At 54.1% G+C, this 25,581-nt stretch overlaps 1 protein-coding gene across 1 annotated transcript in view; it reads left to right on the top strand.

Annotated features, from left to right (window-relative positions):
- The window catches only part of LOC140410305 (nectin-4-like), a 149,536-nt gene that overhangs the window by 27,955 nt on the left and 96,000 nt on the right, over positions 1 to 25,581 (top strand). The window contains exons 2-3 of the mRNA XM_072498286.1: positions 12,030 to 12,374; positions 24,485 to 24,784. Coding sequence (XP_072354387.1) covers positions 12,030 to 12,374; positions 24,485 to 24,784 — 645 coding nt within the window. The remainder of the gene's footprint in view (positions 1 to 12,029; positions 12,375 to 24,484; positions 24,785 to 25,581) is intronic.

Below are 25,581 nucleotides of genomic sequence, written 5' to 3'. Positions count from 1 at the left end.
TACACTGTCCCCATCAAACACTCCCAGGGCAGGTACAGCACGGGGTTAGACACAGAGTAAAGCTCCTTCTACACTGTCCCCATCAAACACTCCCAGGACAGGTTGAGCACGGGGTTAGATACAGAGTAGAGCTCCCTCTACACTGTCCCCATCAAACACTCCCAGGACAGGTACAGCACGAGGTTAGATACAGAGTAAAGCTCCCTCTCCAGGGATATAGTTACTCTGAAGAATGAAGATAGATGGGTGACAGTGAGAGGGGCTGGGAGGAAGCAGTCAGTGCAGCAATCCCCTGTGGTCGTTCCCCTTTGTAACAAGTATACCGCTTTGGATACTGGAGGGGACGACGACTTACCAGGGATAATCCATGGTGTACAGGTCTCTGGCACAGAGTCTGTCCCTGTTGCTCAGAAGGGAAGGGGAGAGACGAGTAGAGCAGTAGGCATTGGAGACTCCATAGTTACGGGGATGGATAGGAGATTCTGTGGGAACGAGAGAGACTCGTGGTTGGTGTGTTGCCTCCCAGGTGCCAGAATGCGTGATATCTCGGGTCGTGTTTTCGGGATCCTTAAGGGGGAGGGGGAGCAGCCCCAAGTCGTGGTCCACATAGGTACCAACGACATAGGTTGGAAAAGGGATAGGGATGTACGGCAGGAATTCAGGGAGCTAGGGTGGAAACTTAGATCTAGGACAAACAGAGTTATTATCTCTGGGTTGCTACCCATGCCACGTGATAGCGACACGAGGAATAGGGAAAGAGAGGAGTTGAACACGTGGCTACAGGGATGGTGCAGGAGGGAGGTTTTCAGATACCTGGATAATTGGGGCTCATTCTGGGGTCGGTGGGACCTCTACAAACGGGATGGTCTACACCTGGACCAGAGGGGAACCAATATCCTGGGGGAAAATTTGCTAATGCTCTTCGGGAGGGTTTAAACTAGTTCAGCAGGGGCTTGGGAACCTGAATTGTAGCTCCAGTATACAGGAGGTTGAGGGTAGTGAGATCATGAGTAAGGTTTCAAAGTTGCAGGAGTGTACCGGCAGGCAGGAAGGTGGTTTAAAGTGTGTCTTCAATGCCAGGAGCATCCGGAATAAGGTGGGTGAACTTGCGGCATGGGTTGATACCTGGGACTTCGATGTTGTGGCCATTTCGGAGACATGGATAGAGCAGGGACAGGAATGGTTGTTGCAGGTGCTGGGGTTTAGATATTTCAGTAAGCTCAGGGAAGGTGGTAAAAGAGGGGGATGGGAGGCATTGTGAGTCAAGGACAGTTTTACGGTGGCAGAAAGGAGGTTTGATGAGGACTCGTCTACTGAGGTAGTATGGGCTGAGGTTAGAAACAGGGAAGGAGAGGTCACCCTGTTGGGAGTTTTCTATAGGCCTCTGAAAAGTTCCAGAGATGTAGAGGAAAGGATTGCAAAGATTATTCTGGATAGGAGCGAAAGTAACAGGGTAGTTGTTATGGGGGACTTTAACTTTCCAAATATTGACTGGAAACGCGATAGTTCGAGTACTTTAGATGGGTCCGTTTTTGTCCAATGTGTGCAGGAGGGTTTCCTGACACAGTATGTAGATAGGCCAACGAGAGGCGAGGCCACATTGGATTTGGTACTGGGTAATGAACCAGGACAGGTGTTAGATTTGGAGGTAGATGAGCACTTTGGTGATACTGACCACAATTCGGTTACGTTTACTATAGCGATGGAAAGGGATAGGTACCGCAGGGCAAGAGTTATATCTGGGGGAAAGGCAATAATGATGCGATGAGGCATGACTTAGGATGCTTCGGATGGAGAGGAAAACTGCAGGTGATGGGCACAATGGAAATGTGGAGCTTGTTCAAGGAACAGCTACTGCGTGTCGTTGATAAGTATGCACCGTCAGGCAGGGAGGAAGTGGTCGAGCGAGGGAACCGTGGTTTACTAAAGCAGTCGAAACACTTGTCAAGAGGACGAAGGAGGCTTATGTCAAGATGAGACCTGAAGGTTCAGTTAGGGCGCTTGAGAATTACAAGTTAGCTAGGAAAGACCTATAGAGCTAAGAAGAGCCAGGAGGGGACATGAGAAGTCTTTGGCAGGTAGGATCAAGGATAACCCTAAAGCTTTCTATAGGTATGTCAGGAATAAAAGAATGACTAGGGTAAGCATAGGGCCAGTCAAGGACAGTAGTGGGAAGTTATGCGTGGAGTCCGAGGAGGTAGGAGAGGTGCTAAATGAATATTTTTTGTCAGTATTCACACAGCAAAAAGACAATGTTGTTGAGGAGAAGACTGAGATTCAGGCTACTAGACTAGAAGGGCTTGAGGTTCATAAGGAGGAGGTGTTAGCAATTCTGGAAAGTGTGAAAATAGATAAGTCCCCTGGGCCGGATGGGATTTATCCTAGGATTCTCTGGGAAGCTAGGGAGGAAATTGCTGAGCCTTTGGCTTTGATCTTTATGTCGTCATTGTCTACAGGAATAGTGCCAGAAGACTGGAAGATAGCAAATGTTGTCCCCTTGTTCAAGAAGGGGAGTACAGACAGCCCCGGTAACTACAGACCAGTGAGCCTTACTTCTGTTGTGGGCAAAGTCTTGGAAAAGTTTATACGAGATAGGATTTATAATCATCTAGAAAGGAATTTGATTAGGGATAGTCAACACGGTTTTGTGAAGGGTAGGTCATGCCTCACAAACCTTATTGAGTTCTTTGAGAAGGTGACCAAACAGGTGGACAAGGATAAAGCAGTTGATGTGGTGTATATGGATTTCAGTAAAGCGTTTGATAAGGTTCCCCACGGTAGGCTATTGCAGAAAATACGGAGGCATGGGATTCAGGGTGATTTAGCAGTTTGGATCAGAAATTGGCTAGCTGTAAGAAGACAGAGGGTGGTGGTTGATGGGAAATGTTCAGCCTGGAGTTCAGTTACTAGTGGTGTACCACAAGGATCTGTTTTGGGGCCACTGCTGTTTGTCATTTTTATCAATGACCTAGAGGAGGGCGCAGAAGGGTGGGTGAGTAAATTTGCAGATGACACTAAAGTCGGTGGAGTTGTGGACAGTGCGGAAGTATGTTGCAGGTTACAGAGGGACATAGCTAAGCTGCAACGCTGGGCTGAGAGGTGGCAAATGGAGTTTAATGCAGAAAATTGTAAGGTGATTCAATTTGGAAGGAATAACAGGAAGACAGAGTACTGGGCTAATGGTAAGAATCTTGGCAGTGTGGATGAGCAGAGAGATCTCGGTGTCCATGTGCATAGATCCCTGAAAGTTGCCACCCAGGTTGATAGGGATGTTAAGAAGGCGTACGGTGTGTTAGCTTATATTGGTAGAGGGATTGAGTTTTGGAGCCATGAGGGCATGTTGCAGCTGTACAAAATTCTGGTGCGGCCGCATTTGGAGTATTGCGTGCAATTCTGGTCGCCGCATTATAGGAAGGATGTGGAAGCATTGGAAAGGGGGCAGAGGAGATTTACCAGAATGTTGCCTGGTATGGAGGGAAAATCTTTTGAGGAAAGGCTGAGGGACTTAAGGCTGTTTTCGTTAGAGAGAAGAAGGTTAAGAGGTGACTTAATTGAGGCATACAAGATGATCAGAGGATTGGATAGGGTGGACAGCGAGAGCCTTTTTCCTCGGATGGAGATGTCTAGCACGAGGGGACATAGCTTTAAATTGAGGGGAGATAGATATAGGATAGATGTCAGAGGTAGGTTCTTTACTCAGAGAGTAGCACGGGGTTAGATACAGGTTAGGTTTCCCTTTATCTACAGATTAGGTGGCTCTGAAATTATTTAAGGAAGTGGTTTGGTGTTAATCCAGCTGGCTGCCAAGTGTTGGGCGGGTGACAGCACACACCTGTACAGAATTTACTCATTAATAATCTGACAGGAAATTGTGACTCGGAACTGAGTCACCAACGCTATCTGACTGGATGGAGCAATTTGTTGTCTGATTAGATTCCTTCCCTGTTGCATTTACGTGCAGAGTTGTTAATGGGACAAAATCAAGGCAGGTTGACTCTTGTACCCATTGCTTTCTGTACCTGACCTGGGAGTGTTTGATGGGGACAGTGTAGTGGGAGCTTTACTCTGTATCTAACCCGTGCTGTACCTGTCCTGGGAGTGTTTGATGGGGACAGTGTAGAGGGAGCTTTACTCTGTATCTAACCATGTGCTGTCCCTGTCCTGGGAGTGTTTGATGGGGACGGTGTAGAGGGAGCTTTACTCTGTAGCTAACCCCGTGCTGTTCCTGCCCTGGGAGTGTTTGATGGGGACAGTGTAGAGAGAGCTTTGCTCTGTATCTAACCCCATGCTGTAGCTGTCCTGGGAGTGTTTGATGGGGACAGTGTAGAGGGAGGTTTACTCTGTATCTAACCCCGTGCTGTAGCTGTCCTGGGGGTGTTTGATGGGGGCAGCGTAGAGGGAGCTTTACTCTGTACCTAACCCCGTGCTGTACCTGTCCTGTGAGTGTTTGATGGGGACAGTGTCGAGAGAGCTTTCCTCTGTATCTAACCCTGTGCTGTACCTGTCCTGGGAGTGTTTGATGGGGACAGTGTAGAGGGCGCTTTCCTCTGTATCTAACTCCGTGCTTTACATGTCCTGGGAGTGTTTGATGGCGACAGTGTAGAGGGAGCTTTCCTCTGTATCTAACCCCGTGTTGTACCTGTCCCGGGAGTGTTTGATGGGGACAGTGTAGACGGAGCTTTACTCTGTATCTAACCCTGTGCTGTAACTGTCCTGGGAGTGTTTGATGGGGACAGTGTAGAGGGAGCTTTACTCTGTATCTAACCCCGTGCTGTGCCTGTCCTGGGAGTGTTTGATGGCGACAGTGTAGAGGGAGCTTTACTCTGTATCTAACCCCGGGCTGTACCTGTCCTGGGAGTGTCCGATGGGGACAGTGTAGAGGGAGCTTTACTCTGTACCTAACCCCGTGCTGTACCTGTCCTGTGAGTGTTTGATGGGGACAGTGTCGAGGGAGCTTTCCTCTGTATCTAACCCTGTGCTGTACCAGTCCTGGGAGTGTTTGATGGGGACAGTGTATAGGGCGCTTTCCTCTGTATCTAACCCCGTGCTGTACCTGTCCTGGGAGTGTTTGATGGCGACAGTGTAGAGGGAGCTTTCCTCTGTATCTAACCCCGTGCTCTACCTGTCCTGGGAGTGTTTGATGGGGACAGTGTAGAGGGAGCTTTACTCTGTATCTAACCCCGTGCTCTACCTGTCCTGGGAGTGTTTGATGGGGACAGTGTAGAGGGAGCTTTACTCTGTATCTAACCCCGGGCTGTACCTGTCCTGGGAGTGTCTGATGGGGACAGTGCAGAGGGAGCTATACTCTGTATCTAACCCCGTGGTGTAGCTGTCCTGGGAGTGTTTGATGGGAACAGTGTAGAGGGAGCTTTACTATGTATCTAACCCTGTGCTGTACCTGTCCTGGGAGTGTTTGATGAGGACAGTGTAGAGGGAGCTTTCTTCTGTATCTCACCCCGTGCTGTACCTGTCCTGGGAGTGTTTAATGGGGACAGTGTAGAGGGAGCTTTACTCTGTATCTAACCCGTGCTGTACCTGTCCAGGGAGTGTCTGATGGTGACAGTGTAGAGGGAGCTTTACTCTGTATCTAACCCCGTGCTGTACCTTTCCTGGGAGTGTTTGATGGGCACAGTGGAGAGGGAGCTTCACTCTGTATCTAACCCCGTGCTGTAACTGTCCTGGGAGTGTTTGATGGGGCAGTGTAGAGGGAGCTTTACTCTGTATCTAACCCTGTGCTGTACCTGTCCTGGGAGTGTTTGATGAGGACAGTGTAGAGCGAGCTTTACTCTGTATCTAACCCTGGGCTGTACCTGTCCTGGGAGTTTCTGATGGGGACAGTGTAGAGGGAGCTTTACTCTGTATCTAACCCCGGGCTGTACGTGTCCTGGGAGTGTTTGATGGTGACAATGTAGAGGGAGCTTTACTCTGTATCTAACCCCGTGCTGTATCTGTCCTGGGAGTGTTGATGGGGACAGTGTAGAGGGAGCTTTCCTCTTTATCTAACCCTGTGCTGTACCAGTCCTGGGAGTGTTTGATGGGGACAGTGTAGAGGGCGCTTTCCTCTGTATCTAAAGCTCCCTCTACACTGTCCCCATCAAACACTCCCAGGACAGGTACAGCACGGGGTTAGATGCAGAGTAAATCTCCCTCGACACTGTCCCCATCAAACACTCCCAGGACAGGTACAGCACGGGATTAGATACAGAGTAAAGCTCCCTCTACACTGTCCCCATCAAACACTCCCAGAACAGGTACAGCACGGGGTTAGATACAGAGGAAAGCGCCCTCTACGCTGTCCCCATCAAACACTTCCAGGACTGGTACTGCACAGGGTTAGATACAGAGGAAAGCTCCCTCTGCATTGTCCACATCAAACACTCCCAGGACAGATACAGCACGGGGTTAGATACAGAGTAAAGCTCCCTCTACACTGTCCCCATCAAACACTCCCAGGGCAGGTGCTGCACAGGGTTAGATACAGAGTAAAGCTCCCTCTACACTGTCCCCATCAAACACTCCCAGGACTGGTACAGCACGGGGTTAGATGCAGAGTAAATCTCCCTCTACACTGTCCCCATCAAACACTCCCAGGACAGGTACAGCACGGGTTAGATACAGAGTAAAGCTCCCTCTACACTGTCCCCATCAAACACTCCCAGGCCAGATACTGCACGGGGTTAGGTACAGAGTAAAGCCCCATCTACACTGTCCCCATCAAACACTCCCAGGACAGGTACAGCACGGGGTTCGATACAGAGTAAAGCTCCCTCGACACTGTCCCCAGTATCTAACCCCGTGCTGTACCTGTCCTGGGAGTGTTTGATGGGGACGGTGTAGAGGGAGCATTGCTCTGTATCTAACCCCGTGCAGTACCTGTCCTGGGAGTGTTTGATGGGGACAGTGTAGAGGGAGGTTTACTCTGTATCTAACCCCGTGCAGTACCTGTCCTGGGAGTGTTTGATGGGGACAGTGTAGAGGGAGGTTTACTCTGTATCTAACCCCGTGCTGTACCTGTCCTGGGAGTGAATGATGGGGGCAGCGTAGAGGGAGCTTTAGATACAGAGGAAAGCGCCCTCTACACTGTCCCCATCAAACACTCCCAGGACTGGTACAGCACAGGGTTAGATAAAGAGGAAAGCTCCCTCTACACTGTCCCCATCAACACTCCCAGGACAGATACTGCACGGAGTTAGATACAGAGTTAAGGTCCCTCTACACTGTCCCCATCAAACACTCGCAGGACAGGTACAGCACAGGGTTAGATACAGAGTAAAGCTCCCTCTACACTGTCACCATCAAACACTCCCAGGACAGGTACAGCATGGGGTTAATTACAGAGTAAAACACCCTCTACACTGATCCCATCAGACACTCCCAGGACAGGTACAGCCCAGGGTTAGATACAGAGTAAAGCTCCCTCTACACTGTCCTCATCAAACACTCCCAGGACAGGTACAGCACAGGGTTAGATACAGAGTAAAGCTCCCTCTACACTGTCCCCATCAAACACTCCCAGAACAGGTACAGCACGGGGTTAGATACAGAGGAAAGCGCCCTCTACACTGTCCCCATCAAACACACCCAGGACTGGTACAGCACAGGATTAGATACAGAGGAAAACTCCCTCTGCATTGTCCACATCAAACACTCCCAGGACAGGGACAGCACGGGGTTAGATACAGAGTAAAGCTCCCTCTACACTGTCCCCATCAAACACTCCCAGGGCAGGTGCTGCACAGGGTTAGATACAGAGTAAAGCTCCCTCTACACTGTCCCCATCAAACACTCCCAGGACTGGTACAGCACGGGGTTAGATGCAGAGTAAATCTCCCTCTACACTGTCCCCATCAGACACTCCCAGGACAGGGAGAGCACGGGTTAGATACAGAGTAAAGCTCCCTCTACACTGTCCCCATCAAACGCTCCCAGGACAGATACAGCACGGGGTTAGATACAGAGTAAAGCCCCATCTACACTGTCCCCATCAAACACTCCCAGGACAGGTACAGCACGGGGTTCGATACAGAGTAAAGCTCCCCCGACACTGTCCCCATATCTAACCCCGTGCTGTACCTGTCCTGGGAGTGTTTGATGGGGACGGTGTAGAGGGAGCTTTGCTCTGTATCTAACCCCGTGCAGTACCTGTCCTTGGAGTTTTTGATGGGGACAGTGTAGAGGGAGATTTACTCTGTATCTAACCCCGTGCAGTACCTGTCCTGGGAGTGTTTGATGGCGACACTGTAGAGGGAGCTTTACTCTGTATCTAACCCCGGGCTGTACCTGTCCTGGGAGTGTTTGATGGGGGCAGCGTAGAGGGAGCTTTAGATACAGAGGAAAGCGCCCTCTACACTGTCCCCATCAAACACTCCCAGGACTGGTACAGCACAGGGTTAGATACAGAGGAAAGCTCGCTCTACACTATCCCCATCAAACACTCCCTGGAAAGGTACAGCATGGGGTTAGATAGAGAGTAAAGCTCCCTCTACACTGTCCCCATCAAACACTCCCAGGACAGGTACAGCACGGGGTTAGATGCAGAGTAAATCTCCCTCGACACTGTCCCCATCAAACACTCCCAGGACAGGTACAGCACGGGGTTAGATACAGAGTAAAGCTCCCTCTACACTGTCCCCATCAAACACTACCAGAACAGGTACAGCACGGGGTTAGATACAGAGGAAAGCGCCCTCTACACTGTCCCCATCAAACACTCCCAGGACTGGTACAGCACAGGGTTAGATACAGAGGAAAGCTCCCTCTACACTGTCCCCATCAAACACTCCCAGGACAGGTACAGCACGGGTTAGATACAGAGTAAAGCTCCCTCTACACTGTCCCCATCAAACACTCCCAGGACAGATACTGCACGGGGTTAGATACAGAGTTAAGGTCCCTCTACACTGTCCCCATCAAACACTCGCAGGACACGTACAGCACGGGGTTAGATACAGAGGAAAGCTTCCTCTACACTGTCCCCATCAAACCCTCCAAGGACAGGTACAGCACGGGGTTAGATACAGAGTAAAGCTCCCTCTACACTGTCCCCATCAAAAACTCCCAGGACTGGTACAGCACGGGGTTAGATGCAGAGTAAATCTCCCTCGACACTGTCCCCATCAAACACTCCCAGGACAGGTACAGCACGGGGTTAGATACAGAGTAAAGCTCCCCCTACACCATCCCCATCAAACACTCCCAGAACAGGTACAGCACGGGGTTAGATACAGAGGAATGTGCCCTCTACACTGTCCCCATCAAACACGCCTAGGACTGGTACAGCACAGGGTTAGATACAGAGGAAAGCTCCCTCTGCATTGTCCACATCAAACACTCCCAGGACAGGTACAGCACGGGGTTAGATACAGAGTAAAGCTCCCTCTACACTGTCCCCATCAAACACTCCCAGGACTGGTACAGCACGGGGTTAGATGCAGAGTACATCTCCCTCTACTCTGTCCCCATCAAACACTCCCAGGACAGGTACAGGATGGGTTAGATAGAGAGTAAAGCTCCCTCTGCACTGTCCCCATCAAACACTCCCAGGACAGATACTGCACGGGGTTAGATACAGAGTTAAGGTCCCTCTACACTGTCCCCATCAAACATTCCCAGGACAGGTGCAGCACAGGGTTAGATACAGAGTAAAGCTCCCTCTACACTGTCCCCATCAAACACACCCAGGACAGGTACAGCACGGGGTTAGATACAGAGTAAAGCTCCCTCTACACTGTTCCCATCAAACACTCACAGGACAGGTACAGCATGGAGTTAGATACAGAGGAAAAGTCCCTCTACACCAGTCCCTCTGTACCAGTCCTGGGAGTGTTTGATGGGGACAGTGTAGAGGGAGCTTTACTCTGTATCTAACCCCGTGCTGTGCCTGTCCTGGGAGTGTTTGATGGGGACAGTGTAGAGGGAGCTTTCCTCTTTATCTAACCCTGTGCTGTACCAGTCCTGGGAGTGTTTGATGGGCACAGTGTAGAGGGAGCTTCACTCTGTATCTAACCCCGTGCTGTAACTGTCCTGGGAGTGTTTGATGGGGCAGTGTAGAGGGAGCTTTCCTCTGTATCTAATGCCGTGCTGTCCCTGTCCTGGGAGTGTTTGATGGGGACAGTGTAGAGGGAGCTTTCCTCTGTATCTAACTCCATGCTGTACCTGTCCTGGGAGTGTTTGATGGGGACAGTGTAGAGGGAGATTTACTCTGTATCTAGCTCCATGCTGTACCTGTCCTGGGAGTGTTTGATGGGGACAGTGTAGAGGGAGCTTTACTCTGTATCAAACCCCGTGCAGTATCTGTCCTGGGAGTGTCTGATGGTGACAGTGTAGAGGGAGCTTTACTCTGTATCTAACCCCGTGCTGTACCTGTCCTGGGAATGTTTGATGGGCACAGTGTAGAGGGAGCTTTACTCTGTATCTAATGCCGTGCTGTCCCTGTCCTGGGAGTGTTTGATGGAGACAGGGTAGAGGGAGATTTACTCTGTATCTAACCCCGTGCTGTACCTGTCCTTGGAGTGTTTGATGAGGACAGTGTAGAGGGAGCTTTACTCTGTATCTAACCCCGTGCTGTACCTGTCCTGGGAGTGTTTGATGGGGACAGTGCAGAGGGAGCTTTACTCTGTATCTAACCCCGTGCTGTACCTGTCCTGGGAGTGTTTGATGGGGACAGTGTAGAGCGAGCTTTTCTCTGTATCTAACCCCGTGCTGTACCTGTCCTGGGAGTGTTTGATGGGGACAGTGTAGAGGGAGCTTTACTCTGTATCTAACCCCGTGCTGTACCGGTCCTGGTAGTGTTTGATGGGGACAGTGTAGAGGGAGCTTTACTCTGTATCTAACCCCGTGCTGTCCCTGTCCTGGTAGTGTTTGATGGTGACAATGTAGAGGGAGCTTTACTCTGTATCTAACCCCGTGCTGTACCTGTCCTGGGAGTGTTTGATGGGGACAGTGCAGAGGGAGCTTTACTCTGTATCTAACCCCGTGCTGTACCTGTCCTGGGAGTGTTTGATGGGGACAGTGTAGAGGGAGCTTTACTCTGTATCTAACCCCGTGTTTTCCTGTCCTGGCGGTGTTTGATGGGAACAGTGTAGAGGGAGCTTTACTCTGTATCTAACCCCGTGCTGTACCTGTCCTGGGAGTGTTTGATGGGGACAGTGTAGAGGGAGCTTTACTCTGTATCTGACCCCGTGCTGTCCCTGTCCTTGGAGTGTTTGATGGGTACAGTGCAGAGTGAGCTGTATCTTCATGTAAATAGTGTGATTTGTATCTGAGTAGGGTTTCCCTCAAATGCTGAATTTCTGGTTGAAGTTAATTAGGATTTCTGATCTTTAGTGTCTGACATTCTGGAAGTAATCCTTTTCCTCCGACACGTGATATATTATTTGTATCGGCCTGCGAGAGTAGAAACTCGAAAGGACTGGATTCCACTCCTTGAAATAACAATGCAGTTTCCCGGTTAGTGAACTGACAGTATATATATGTCTCCAGTATCACTTTGCGTTGAGCTGCAGACACACCCTCAGATTGTTGTTCCCAGGTTGGAATGCCAGAGGGGAGAGAGTGAAAGGCCACAGTGTGAAAGGAGTAAACACCCTTCTTTCTGTCTCCTCCCTCCTTCTCTCTCCATCCCCTGCTCTCCCTCTATCTCTGTCACACTCTCCCTTTCCCCCCCTCCTCTCCATCTCCACTTCTTTGTCTCCCTGTCGTCCTCTACTTCTCTGTTCCTCTTTACCTCACTCACTCTGTCACCCATCCTCCTATTTTTATATTACTCTCTGTCTCTCTCTCTCTGCGCTGTCCGTCTCTCTTTCTTTCTCTTCCTCTCTCTGTCTCTCCCTCTCCTTATTGCTCCCTCTCTACTTTCTCTCAACCTCTCCCTCTCAACCTCTTCTCTCTCACTCTCCCTCCTCCTCTCTATCTCTCTCTCTCCCACTCTGTGTATCTCCTTGTCCCCCATCTGCTTCTCTCTATTCTCCTTCCTCTCTATTTCTTTCTCCTCTCTTTCTCCCCCCCCCCCATCCCCCCCTCTCTCCCAGGTGTCTCCTGTTCTGAAGTTTCATTGGACCCTAAGATTGAGGCCGTCTGGGGCCGGGACATCACACTGCCCTGCCGTTTTCTGGGAGATGGAAAGGTGACACAGGTGACCTGGGACAAGATAACTGATATGGGACCTCAGATGGTGGCCGTCCGAAGCAAGGACCATGGCATCAGCACTCACAACTTCTACGGGAAACGAGCACGCTTCATGGTCACGGCTTCCGACCCCAATGCCTCGCTGGTCATCCATGATGTGATATCCACCGACGGCGGGCGTTTCCGCTGCTCGATCGTCACGTTCCCGTCGGGCAACTTCGAGAAGGAGACCTTGCTGACCGTTATGGGTAGGCATCATAATCGTGTTCTTCTTTTGGATTGGGTCTCAAACAATCATCGCTCCACTCCATTCAAATGCAATATCATAGAATCATAGAATTTACAGTGCAGAAGGAGGCCATTCGGCCCATCGAGTCTGCAACGGCCCTTGGAAAGCGCACCCTACCCAAACCCACACCTCCACCCCATCCCCATAACCCCACTTAACTTTTTTTTTTAATACACTAAGGGCAATTTAGCACGGCCAATCCACCTAACCTGCACGTCTTCAGGACTTGTGGGAGGAAACCGGAGCACCCGGAGGAAACCCACGCAGACACGGGGAGGACGTGCAGACTCCGTACAGACAGTGACCCAAGCCGGGAATCGAACCTGGCACCCTGGAGCTGTGAGGCAACTGTGCTAACCACCGTGCTACCGTTCCACTCAATTCAAATACAAACGTCACACTAGTCGCCATGCTTGCGGTTAGTCCCACATCCTGCCCATTCAGTCCCTCAATGCTGCAAAATGTATTCCTCCAACTGCCCTTTTGAAAGTCACTGTTGCATTTGCTTTCAGCGAATGCATTCCCGATCACAGGAACTCGGTGTGCCAGTATATTTATTTTCACATTGGCACCGACACAAGGGCACAACTCAAACAGCGTTGACGTGAAAATGTTGAACTTTATGATCCAGTGAGCAAATGGACAGGACTACACAATAGAACAAGCTGTCCGCACCCTCGAGGGAAGCCCCAAGCTCCCAGTCACCAGAGGCCGATCAGCGATAGCGGCGAGGCCTCTTTCTCTCTCTCTCTCCCTCCCTCTCGCCGGAAGGTCACACACCCATCGTGTGTTAACTAATCCCATCCACCCGTCCAAAAAAAAGCAACCAAGGTGGTGGTATATAAACAACATGGTCGCCCGGTGCGGAGAGGGGTGGGGAAGAGGAGGACCTCCTTGTGAACCTGCTCCTTGCCTGGTCAAACCTGTCCTCACACAGCTCTAGACACAGTGGCCGATTGGGGAGTGGGGAGGGGTGGTGGTGGGGGGTCACCCAGCCTGACTCTGCCCATCTTCCATGGCACTATTCGCAGTCGGGTAGCGGGAGCATGCGGCGTCTGCTGGTGGAGTGGAGGCTTTCCATGCTCGGTGCACAGCGTGGGGACTGGGGTCTTTTAGTGACCCCTCCTGTCACGTTTTGATTTGACATTTCTTTAAGCTTCTTTGCTTTTGTTTCCGGTCCAGTTTCCTGCTACTGACTCTTTTCATTTGTCCTGCCACTTTTAAAATTTGGTTTGATCGATTTGTCCCGGAAGACAGCAAACTGCATCCTCCGTGGGACCCTAAAAATGTTCAGCGAGGGCGGCACGGTGGCGCTGTGGGTTAGCACTGCTGCCTCATCGATCCCGGGTCACTGTCCGTGTGGAGTTTGCACATTCTCCCCGTGTCTGCGTGGGTCTCGCCCCCACAACCCAAAGATGTGCAGGGTAGGTGAATTGGCCACGCTGAATTTCCCCTCAATTGGGAAAAGAAATGAATCGGGTACTCTAAATTTATAGAAAATAAGAAATGTGGCGGTGGAACGAGGCCAGAATAGAGAGAAAAAAAACCAGCCGTTCATTTTAATCCTGTTTCCAGCACAGATCCCAGGTACCTTTTCCATGAGCTGACCTTTCCAGCCATCAATTCGGCACTGTATTCCTCATGTCCCCACCAAACCTTCTACCTGGTAATTGATCCCGCCGCAAAGGGAAACATGTCTTACCTGTTTACCCCGCCTATTTCATTCCTTTATGGGATGTGAGTGTCACTCGCTGGGCCGGTATTTATTGCCCCTCCCTAATTGCCCCTTGAGGGGGGGCAGTTAAGAGTCAACCCCATTGCTGTGGGTCTGGAGTCACGTGTAGGCCAGACCAGGTGAGGGCGGCAGGTTTCCTTCCCTCAAGGACATTAGTGAACCCGTTGGGTTTTTACGACAATCGACAATGGCTTCATTTCTTTTAATTCCAGATATTTATTGGATCCCCAGAGTCTTGCCCTGGCTGTCTGGGTTACTAGTCCAGCCACGTCAGCACGATATCCCTGCCTGGGAGCCTCACAATTTTGTTCGCCTCAATTCGGTCGCCCCCCTGAGCTTCCTCTTTTCTAAGGAAATCAAGCCTGCCCCCGCCCAATCTCTCCTTGTGGCCGTCAAAAGTGACATTGTTAACGTAAGAAACAAAAAAAAAACCAAACGTCTTTGTGGGGGCAGCACGGCGGCGCAGTGGCTAGCACTGCTGCCTCACGGCGCCGAGGTCCCGGGTTCGATCCCGGCTCCGGGTCACTGTCCGTGTGGAGTTTGCCCATTCTCCCCGTGTCTGCGCGGATTTCGCCCCCACAACCCAAAGATGTGCCGGGTAGGTGGATTGGCCACACTGAATTGCCCCGTAATTGGATAAAATGAATTGGGCACTCTAAATTAATATTTTAACACGTCTTTGTGAATGGCAGCGCATGCCAAGGAATCGCAAACAGGTAATGGGTAAGCTGGGCACACACACGCATTTCACAGGGTGCAACTACCTGGTCAACACTGGTGTTTATTCAGCAGCCGAATGCCAGGGTCAGTCCGGAGGTATGAACTCTGGTGATCGCAGTGTCTTAAAACCAGCTGCTGAGGCAACAGGACTGCCCAGACAGCTGGCTGGTGGGGGACAGAGGCTGGTGCTGTGGGACCAGGAGCCTGGACTGGGAGCTGCAAGACTGGAGTATGAGATGAAGGAGGTGAATCGCGTCTCGCCGTCTCCACATCAGGGGTTGGGGGTGGGGGGGGGGGGTTCATCCTGTTGGTAGTGCCGGAGTCAGGGCCACAGGTTTCATCTCAGGGGTTTGCATGGCTGACCCCCTAGCTCAGTGTTTTTCAAACTTTTTTTCCCAGGACCTGCTTTTGACAACTGGTCGACCTTCGGAACGCATGCTGACTGACCGTTGCGACCCGCGCTGACTGACCTTTGCGACCCACGCTGACCGACCTTTGCGACCCACGCTGACTGACCTTTGCGACCCACGCTGACTGACCGTTGCGACCCACGCTGACTGACCTTTGCGACCCACGCTGACCGACCTTTGCGACCCACGCTGACTGACCGTTGCGACCCGCGCTGACTGACCTTTGCGACCCACGCTGACCGACCTTTGCGACCCGCGCTGACTGACCTTTGCGACCCACGCTGACTGACCGTTGCGACCCACGCTGACTGACCTTTGCGACCCGTGCTGACTGACCTTTGCGACCCACGCTGACTGACCGTTGCGACCCACGCTGACTGACCTTTGCGACCCGCGCTGACTGACCTTTGCGACCCACGCTGACCGACCTTTGCGACACACGCTGACCGACCTTTGCGACCCACGCTGACTGACCGTTGCGACCCACGCTGACTGACCTTTGCGACCCGCGCTGACTGACCTTTGCGACCCACGCTGACTGACCATTGCGACCCACGCTGACTGACCTTTGCGACCCGTGCTGACTGACCTTTGCGACCCACGCTGACTGACCGTTGCGACCCACGCTGACTGACCTTTGCGACCCACGCTGACCGACCTTTGCGACCCACGCTGACCGACCTTTGCGACCCACGCTGACTGACCTTTGCGACCCGCGCTGACTGACCTTTGCGACCCACGCTGACTGACCGTTGCGACCCACGCTGACTGACCTTTGCGACCCGTGCTGACTGACCTTTGCGACCCACGCTGACTGACCGTTGCGACCCACGCTGACTGACCTTTGCGACCCGCGCTGACTGACCTTTGCGACCCACGCTGACCGACCTTTGCGACCCACGCTGACCGACCTTTGCGACCCACGCTGACTGACCGTTGCAACCCACGCTGACTGACCTTTGCGACCCGCGCTGACTGACCTTTGCGACCCACGCTGACTGACCGTTGCGACCCACGCTGACTGACCTTTGCGACCCGTGCTGACTGACCTTTGCGACCCACGCTGACTGACCGTTGCGACCCACGCTGACTGACCTTTGCGACCCGCGCTGACTGACCTTTGCGACCCACGCTGACTGACCATTGCGACCCACGCTGACTGACCTTTGCGACCCGTGCTGACTGACCTTTGCGACCCACGCTGACTGACCGTTGCGACCCACGCTGACTGACCGTTGCGACCCACGCTGACCGACCTTTGCGACCCACGCTGACCGACCTTTGCGACCCACGCTGACTGACCTTTGCGACCCGCGCTGACTGACCTTTGCGACCCACGCTGACTGACCGTTGCGACCCACGCTGACTGACCTTTGCGACCCGTGCTGACTGACCTTTGCGACCCACGCTGACTGACCGTTGCGACCCACGCTGACTGACCTTTGCGACCCGCGCTGACTGACCTTTGCGACCCGCGCTGACTGACCTTTGCGACCCGCGCTGACTGACCTTTGCGACCCGTGCTGACTGACCTTTGCGACCCGCGCTGACTGACCTTTGCGACCCACGCTGACCGACCTTTGCGACCCACGCTGACCGACCTTTGCGACCCACGCTGACTGACCGTTGCGACCCACGCTGACTGACCTTTGCGACCCGCGCTGACTGACCTTTGCGACCCACGCTGACTGACCGTTGCGACCCACGCTGACTGACCTTTGCGACCCGTGCTGACTGACCTTTGCGACCCACGCTGACTGACCGTTGCGACCCACGCTGACTGACCTTTGCGACCCGCGCTGACTGACCTTTGCGACCCACGCTGACCGACCTTTGCGACCCGCGCTGACTGACCTTTGCGACCCACGCTGACCGACCTTTGCGACCCACGCTGACTGACCTTTGCGACCCGCGCTGACTGACCTTTGCGACCCACGCTGACCGACCTTTGCGACCCACGCTGACTGACCTTTGCGACCCACGCTGACTGACCTTTGCGACCCGCGCTGACTGACCTTTGCGACCCGCGCTGACTGACCTTTGCGACCCACGCTGACCGACCTTTGCGACCCACGCTGACTGACCTTTGCGACCCGCGCTGACTGACCTTTGCGACCCACGCTGACCGACCTTTGCGACCCACGCTGACTGACCTTTGCGACCCACGCTGACTGACCTTTGCGACCCGCGCTGACTGACCTTTGCGACCCGCGCTGACTGACCTTTGCGACCCACGCTGACCGACCTTTGCGACCCACGCTGACCGACCTTTGCGACCCACGCTGACCGACCTTTGCGACCCACGCTGACTGACCGTTGCGACCCACGATGACCGACCTTTGCGACCCACGCTGACCGACCTTTGCGACCCACGCTGACCGACCTTTGCGACCCACGCTGACAGACCTTTGCGACCCGCGCTGACTGACCTTTGCGACCCACGCTGACTGACCTTTGCGACCCATGCTGACTGACCTTTGCGACCAACGCTGACCGACCTTTGCGACCCATGCTGACCGACCTTTGCGACCCGCGCTGACAGACCTTTGCGACCCACGCTGACTGACCTTTGCGACCCACGCTGACCGACCTTTGCGACCCGCGCTGACTGACCTTTGCGACCCGTGCTGACTGACCTTTGCGACCAACGCTGACCGACCTTTGCGACCCATGCTGACTGACCTTTGTGACCCGCACTGACTGACCTTTGCGACCCACGCTGACCGACCTTTGCGACCCACGCTGACCGACCTTTGCGACCCACGCTGACTGACCTTTGCGACCCACGCTGACCGACCTTTGCGACCCACGCTGACTGACCTTTGCGACCCACGCTGACTGACCTTTGCGACCAACGCTGACCGACCTTTGCGACCCATGCTGACCGACCTTTGCGACCCACGCTGACAGACCTTTGCGACCCGCGCTGACTGACCTTTGCGACCCGCGCTGACCGACCTTTGCGACCCATGTTGACTGACCTTTGCGACCCACGCTGACTGACCTTTGCGACCCACGCTGACTTACCTTTGCGACCAACGCTGACCGACCTTTGCGACCCATGCTGACCGACCTTTGCGACCCACGCTGACAGACCTTTGCGACCCGCGCTGACTGACCTTTGCGACCCACGCTGACTGACCGTTGCGACCCACGCTGACTGACCTTTGCGACCCGTGCTGACTGACCTTTGCGACCCACGCTGACTGACCGTTGCGACCCACGCTGACTGACCTTTGCGACCCGCGCTGACTGACCTTTGCGACCCACGCTGACCGACCTTTGCGACCCACGCTGACTGACCTTTGCGACCCACGCTGACTGACCTTTGCGACCCGCGCTGACTGACCTTTGCGACCCGCGCTGACTGACCTTTGCGACCCACGCTGACCGACCTTTGCGACCCACGCTGACCGACCTTTGCGACCCACGCTGGCCGACCTTTGCGACCCACGCTGACCGACCTTTGCGACCCACGCTGACCGACCTTTGCGACCCACGCTGACTGACCTTTGCGACCCACGATGACCGACCTTTGCGACCCACGCTGACCGACCTTTGCGACCCACGCTGACCGACCTTTGCGACCCACGCTGACAGACCTTTGCGACCCGCGCTGACTGACCTTTGCGACCCACGCTGACTGACCTTTGCGACCCATGCTGACTGACCTTTGCGACCAACGCTGACCGACCTTTGCGACCCATGCTGACCGACCTTTGCGACCCGCGCTGACAGACCTTTGCGACCCACGCTGACTGACCTTTGCGACCCATGCTGACCGACCTTTGCGACCCGCGCTGACTGACCTTTGCGACCCACGCTGACTGACCTTTGCGACCCGCGCTGACTGACCTTTGCGACCCACGCTGACCGACCTTTGCGACCCGCGCTGACTGACCTTTGCGACCCGTGCTGACTGACCTTTGCGACCAACGCTGACCGACCTTTGCGACCCATGCTGACTGACCTTTGTGACCCGCACTGACTGACCTTTGCGACCCACGCTGACTGACCGTTGCGACCCACGCTGACCGACCTTTGCGACCCACGCTGACCGACCTTTGCGACCCACGCTGACTGACCTTTGCGACCCACGCTGACCGACCTTTGCGACCCACGCTGACTGACCTTTGCGACCCACGCTGACTGACCTTTGCGACCAACGCTGACCGACCTTTGCGACCCATGCTGACCGACCTTTGCGACCCACGCTGACAGACCTTTGCGACCCGCGCTGACTGACCTTTGCGACCCGCGCTGACCGACCTTTGCGACCCATGTTGACTGACCTTTGCGACCCACGCTGACTGACCTTTGCGACCCACGCTGACCGACCTTTGCGACCCACGCTGACAGACCTTTGCGACCCGCGCTGACTGACCTTTGCGACCCGCGCTGACTGACCTTTGCGACCCACGCTGACTGACCTTTGTGACCCGCACTGACTGAACTTTGCGACCCATGCTGACCGACCTTTGCGACCCACGCTGACAGACCTTTGCGACCCGCGCTGACTGACCTTTGCGACCCACGCTGACTTACCTTTGCGACCCGCGCTGACTGACCTTTGCGACCCACGCTGACTTACCTTTGCGACCCACGCTGACTGACCTTTGCGACCCACGCTGACTTACCTTTGCGACCCGCGCTGACTGACCTTTGCGACCCACGCTGACTTACCTTTGCGACCCGCGCTGACTTACCTTTGCGACCCGCGCTGACTGACCTTTGCGACCCGCGCTGACTGACCTTTGCGACCCACGCTGACTTACCTTTGCGACCCGCGCTGACTGACCTTTGCGACCCACGCTGACTTACCTTTGCGACCCGCGCTGACTGACCTTTGCGACCCATGCTGACTGACCTTTGCGACCAACGCTGACCGACCTTTGCGACCCATGCTGACCGACCTTTGCGACCCGCGCTGACAGACCTTTGCGACCCGCGCTGACTGACCTTTGCGACCCACGCTGACTGACCTTTGCGACCCACGCTGACTGACCTTTGCGACCTTTGCGACCCACGCTGACCGACCTTTGCGACCCACGCTGACTGACCTTTGCGACCCACGCTGACCGACCTTTGCGACCCACGCTGACTGACCTTTGCGACCAACGCTGTGAAGCAACTGTGCTAACCACTGTGCTACAGTGCCACCCACTGACTGACTGCAGAGAGGAAGGCGGTGACACGGGGACTGGTGGAGAATTCACAGCAGTATCTTTGAGGGATGGGCTTCAATGGCCGAGCCAACGTTTCATGCCCATCTCTCATTGCCCGTGAGGTCTTGCTCGGCCACTTCAGAGAGCGGACAGGAGTCAACCAGACTGCTGTGGGTCTGGAGTCACAAGTAGGCCTGACCAGGTAAGGGTGGCAGATTTCCCTCCCCGGAAGGGCATTTACAACAATCAACAATGATTTCATGGTCATCATTAGGCTTTTAATTCCAGCTTTTTATTAATATTTCGCAATCTGCCGCGGTGGGATTCAAACTCCGGCACCTCGAGCATTGCTCTGGATTACTAACCCAGCGCCACCCGGAATAGCCACGGGGCGGAATTTTACCGCCCCTCCCACCCGGTGGGATCCTTGAGCGGCGTCTTCCGGCCCCAGACCATTCCCCTCGTCCCCCCGAGGACAGGTGAGGCAGCCGGAGGGACGGTAGGCACGGGCGACGGTGCGCGTCGGGCAGGTCTCGGGCAGTTGCGAAGGCCTCTTGCGGGACTGTTATTTTGCTGACTGCACCCTCCACTCGAAGGCCTGCCAATCCCTCAAGGGCAGTTTCAGGTTCATGCATACCATCGGCAGATCGAATGCGTCTGTAGGGCGTCACCGTTCCGTGGTGCTTTGTGCCTAAATGATTCGTTCGTGCGACGTGGTCGTCACCAACTAAACCAACAGTTATTGCCCTGTCCCGAATTAACTCTGAGAGGGGAGATTGTGCCAATGGAATCTGATAAAATGTGTTGGTTAGGTCAGGTCTGCGGTGATAGCGTGTTTCCAGTGCACAATCTTTGTCGACTTGAGTCAACGTCTGGCATGAGCATAATTGTGGCTGTGACTGTCGCGGCCAACACTGCCGGGCGCTGTGGCAAATCAACCCCCCCCCTCCCCGCACCCTGACTCTGTCACGAGAAATGGCGGGGCTGAGGTACTCCACAATGATCCTCACGTCTTCAGGGCCGAGGCTTGTCTCTGGCACGCTGAGAGAGGTGACCCTTTCGGCGCGGGGTCGCGCGGTTGACGTTGGCCCCCCCAGGGTTTCCAGCCCTCTTGCTGTTGCAACCTGGGAATGGTGGGGGGGGAGGGGGGGGGGGGGGGTGGGGGAGGTGATGCTAAGTCACATCTGAACAAAATGTTCATTGCGATAACCGGGCCTGAGGCTCGAGGAAGAGGCTCGCGATGCACTTCCTGTCAGCGACCCTCGGCAAAATATTGCCCAAAACGGAGACATGCGGCTGAAGCTTTCCGCCTTGCACCTATCAGGGCACATCCACAAAGAATACCAAATGTACGGGTCACAGTAATGTACACTGCACGTGAAGAGAATGCTGATTGATTGGCAAGTGGACTCTGATTGAGGCGTTACCATAGAGACCGCATCAGAGTCCGCTTGCCAATTGATCCGCACTCTCTTCCCATGCAGTTTTATTTTACATTTGGTGTTCTTGCAGTTGTGGGCTGATGAGTGCAAGTTGAAAATCTTTGACAGCATATCTCTTTTTTTTTTTTCCCCGGCAGCACTCCAGTTCCGAGCTGCCACAAGTGACTGTTTGGATCCCTGAGTGAACTGATGTCGCGGAGGCCAAGGGTTGGGTGGTTTGAATCTGGCAGGAATCAGGGATGGTTGAGCTGCAGATGTCAGGTCGGACCACCTCGATGAACTCCCCCAGGACGATTGTCATTGGGCCTCAGAAGTTCATGGGTTCACCGCGCTCTCTCTACATGGGCCAGAGGAGGGGTGAGAGCGAGACAAATGGGTGTTGGAATCAGCAAGCAGCTCTTGGGGCTTGGCCAGTCGGATTGGCCACCAGTGGTCGTGCCTGCAAGGACCTCGCCATGAAAACTCTCAATGACCAGGCCCTCAAAAGTTGTGATGGTCTCTGGGCAGAGGGGAGCGTCATCAACCGCACGTAACAACGCGAAGCGGCAGACCGCTGAGCAGATAGGGATAAGCTCTGGGAGGGATTCCTCGTTGGCTTCAAACCGGCGCCAACCCCAATTTCGGCGGATGACGGGTCGAGTCCGTGCATGGCCGCCACCGTGTTGTACGCCATGACCGCGGCAGGTCGTCCGCTGTGCGCCCGCGCGGCCCGGGACCGGACATTCTCCGGCCGCTTTTAGCGCAGGAGGCGGGAGTTTCACTCGGCGTCTGTGCTAGACCGCCATCAATCGTCGAGGGGGTTCAGGCCGATCTTTTTGGGGTCATAAAGGACCACACAAGCTCCGCGGGGGGCCGGCACGTAACCGCGGAAGCGGAGAGTTCCCAATTCCTGGACGCCACGTCCCATCGTTCTGGAAGCGGCGATCGTGTTGCCAGTGACTCTCGTTGCCAATGCTCAGTGGAACAGCAGGGGCCTTTGAAGTGCAGCTGTCGCCAGGGGAGACATCAGCAGGTTCCCTGAGCCACGCTATCATCGTCCAAGATGGCAGCTCTCTCTCGCGAGCTTTCGCCACGTCCAGATCGAGCAAAAATTACATTTGCTGAGACAATGCGCTTCCGGAATGGGCAAGGCCCCGACTGTGCGTGCGGTTAAGGGAGGGGTGGAGGGTGGCGGTGATGGAGTCTGCTCTCCGGTTCGATGAAGGTGAATGTATTCCTGGAGGCAGGAAGGTCATCAACCGCACGTACCAACGATGAAGCGGCAGAGCGGTGAGCAGACAGGGACAGCCTTGGCATCGGCAGATGGGCAGACCTCGATCTTTATTGCAACCACCAGAACTACAGGGCAATGCAATGAGACAAGATATCTGTGCCCACCAGGGAACCTGAACTCTCAGCAATTGGTTAATCGAGAGGCCGCTGTATGAAATCCGATCACGTGCCAATTTTCTTAAATCCGGGCCCACTGGTTACTGGCCCTCTCTGCCACCAGTTTCCATGAAGCCCTCAGTGATTTTGAACACCTGTATTAAACCCACCCTTCATCTTCGCTGCTCATAAGGAGAGAGATCCCAGGCTACACACATTAACTCAAGTCCACTGCTCCCTTGTCATGAAATTGTTTTACCATTGACTTAATATTGTTGCTCATTCCCATGCTCAATATGTTCCCTTGTGTCTCGCTCTCCTTCCCTCACCCCACTTTCCCTTTCTCCCTCCCTCCCTCAACCCACTCTTCACACCCTCGGTCCATTTTTCTCTTTCCCCATCTCCCTTCCCTTCCTCTCTCTTTACCCCTCTCGCCTTGTTTTTCCACCTTCCCTCTCCCCTGCATTTTCTCTCTCCATCTCTCCTTTCTTTTGCCCATTCTTCTTCCCCCCCTCTCCAAATCTCCCACTTGTTCTCACCTCCACCCCTCTCTCCCCATTCTATCCATCTTGATTGCTCAATTCCTCCCTCTCTCACTTTTGACTGGGTTCGCTCCTCTCTTTCTCCTCCTTCCTTCCCTCCCCATTCCCTTTTTCTCCCTTGCCTGCTCTCCCTCCTCTCTCCCTTTCTACCCACTCTCACTATCTCTCTCCCTCCCTCTCCATTCTTTTTCTTTCCTCCCTCTCTCACTCACAAACTCTCTCCCCATCTTTCCCACCAACCTCTCTCTCTCCCTTTCTTATCTCCCCCCTTCCATCCATCCCTCTTTCCCTCCCTCTCTCCCTCCCTCTCTCCTGCACTCCTTTTTTCTTTCTCCTCATCCAACTTCCACCCATCTTTCTTCCCTCTTCCACCACTCTTTCCCCTTCACTCATTCTTCGCTCTCGCTCCCTCTTCTATCTCACTCCCGCTCTCTCTCTCCTGGTGTGCCTCCCTCTCCTCTCTCCCACACTCTCTCACCACCTCCTCTCAAATCCTCACTCTTCCTCTCCCTCTCCTCTCTTTCCCTCCCTCTGTCACCCTCTGCCTTTCCGCATCCCTCTCTCTTCTCACTCCTCTGACATCCGCCCACTCCTCCCACTCTCCCCCTTATTCCTTTCTGCGCCCCCCCTCACCCTCACTGCTGTCTAACCCTCCCCTCCCTCACTCCCTATCCATCTCTCACACAGTGCCCCCAAAGACCTCCATCGTGCCTGGCGAGCGGGACTTGCTGGAGGGTGACAGACGGGCATTAGCTGCTACCTGCATTGCGAAGAGCAGTTCACCGCCGGCAACCATCAGTTGGGAGTCGGAGGTGATGGGCGAACATGAAGAGAAACCGACCGAGAATGAAGATGACACGTCGACGACCGTCAGCCATTATTACCTGGACCCAGTCAGAGCGATGGAGGGTCACAAAATCTCGTGCCTGGTCAACCACTCCACCTTCGCGAAGCCAGCCCGCCTTGAACACCAACTCACCGTGTACTGTGAGTACCGCGGGGCCCGGGCAGAGGGGCTTTACTCTGTATCTAACCCCGTGCTGTACCTGTCCTGGGAGTGTTTGATGGGGACAGTGTAGAGGGAGCTTTACTCTGTATCTAACCCTGTGCTGTACCTGTCCTGGGAGTGTTTGATGGGGACAGTGTAGAGGGAGCTTTACTCTGTATCTAACCCTGTGATGTACCTGTCCTGGGAGTGTTTGATGGAGACAGTGTAGAGGGAGCTTTACTCTGTATCTAACCCCGTGCTGTACAGGTCCTGGGGGTGTTTGATGGGGACAGTGTAGAGGGGGCTTTACTCTGTATCTAACCCCGTGCTGTACCTGTCCTGGGAGTGTTTGATGGGGACAGTGCAGAGGGAGCTTTACTCTGTATCTAACCCCGTGCTGTACCTGTCCTGGGAGTGTTTGATGGGGACAGTGTAGAGGGGGCTTTAGTCTGTATCTAACCCCGTGCTGTACCTGTCCTGGGAGTGTTTGATGGGCACAGTATAGAGGGGGCTTTACTCTGTATCAAACCCCGTGCTGTTCCTGTCCTGGGAGGGTTTGATGGAGACAGTGTAGAGGGAGCGTTACTCTGTGTCTAACCCCGTGCTGTACCTGTCCTGGGAGTGTTTGATGGGGACAGTGTAGAGGGAGCTTTACTCTGTATCTAACCCCGTGCTGTACCTGTCCTGGGAGTGTTTGATGGGGACAGTGTAGAGGGGGCTTTAGTCTGTATCTAACCCCGTGCTGTACCTGTCCTGGGAGTGTTTGATGGGCACAGTGTAGAGGGGGCTTTACTCT

This window comes from Scyliorhinus torazame, chromosome 4, assembly GCF_047496885.1.
Source record: "Scyliorhinus torazame isolate Kashiwa2021f chromosome 4, sScyTor2.1, whole genome shotgun sequence".
Taxonomy (NCBI): Eukaryota; Metazoa; Chordata; class Chondrichthyes; order Carcharhiniformes; family Scyliorhinidae; genus Scyliorhinus; species Scyliorhinus torazame.
The sequence above is the reverse complement of the archived record's forward strand: the minus strand, read 5'-3'. Positions and strand labels throughout refer to the sequence as shown.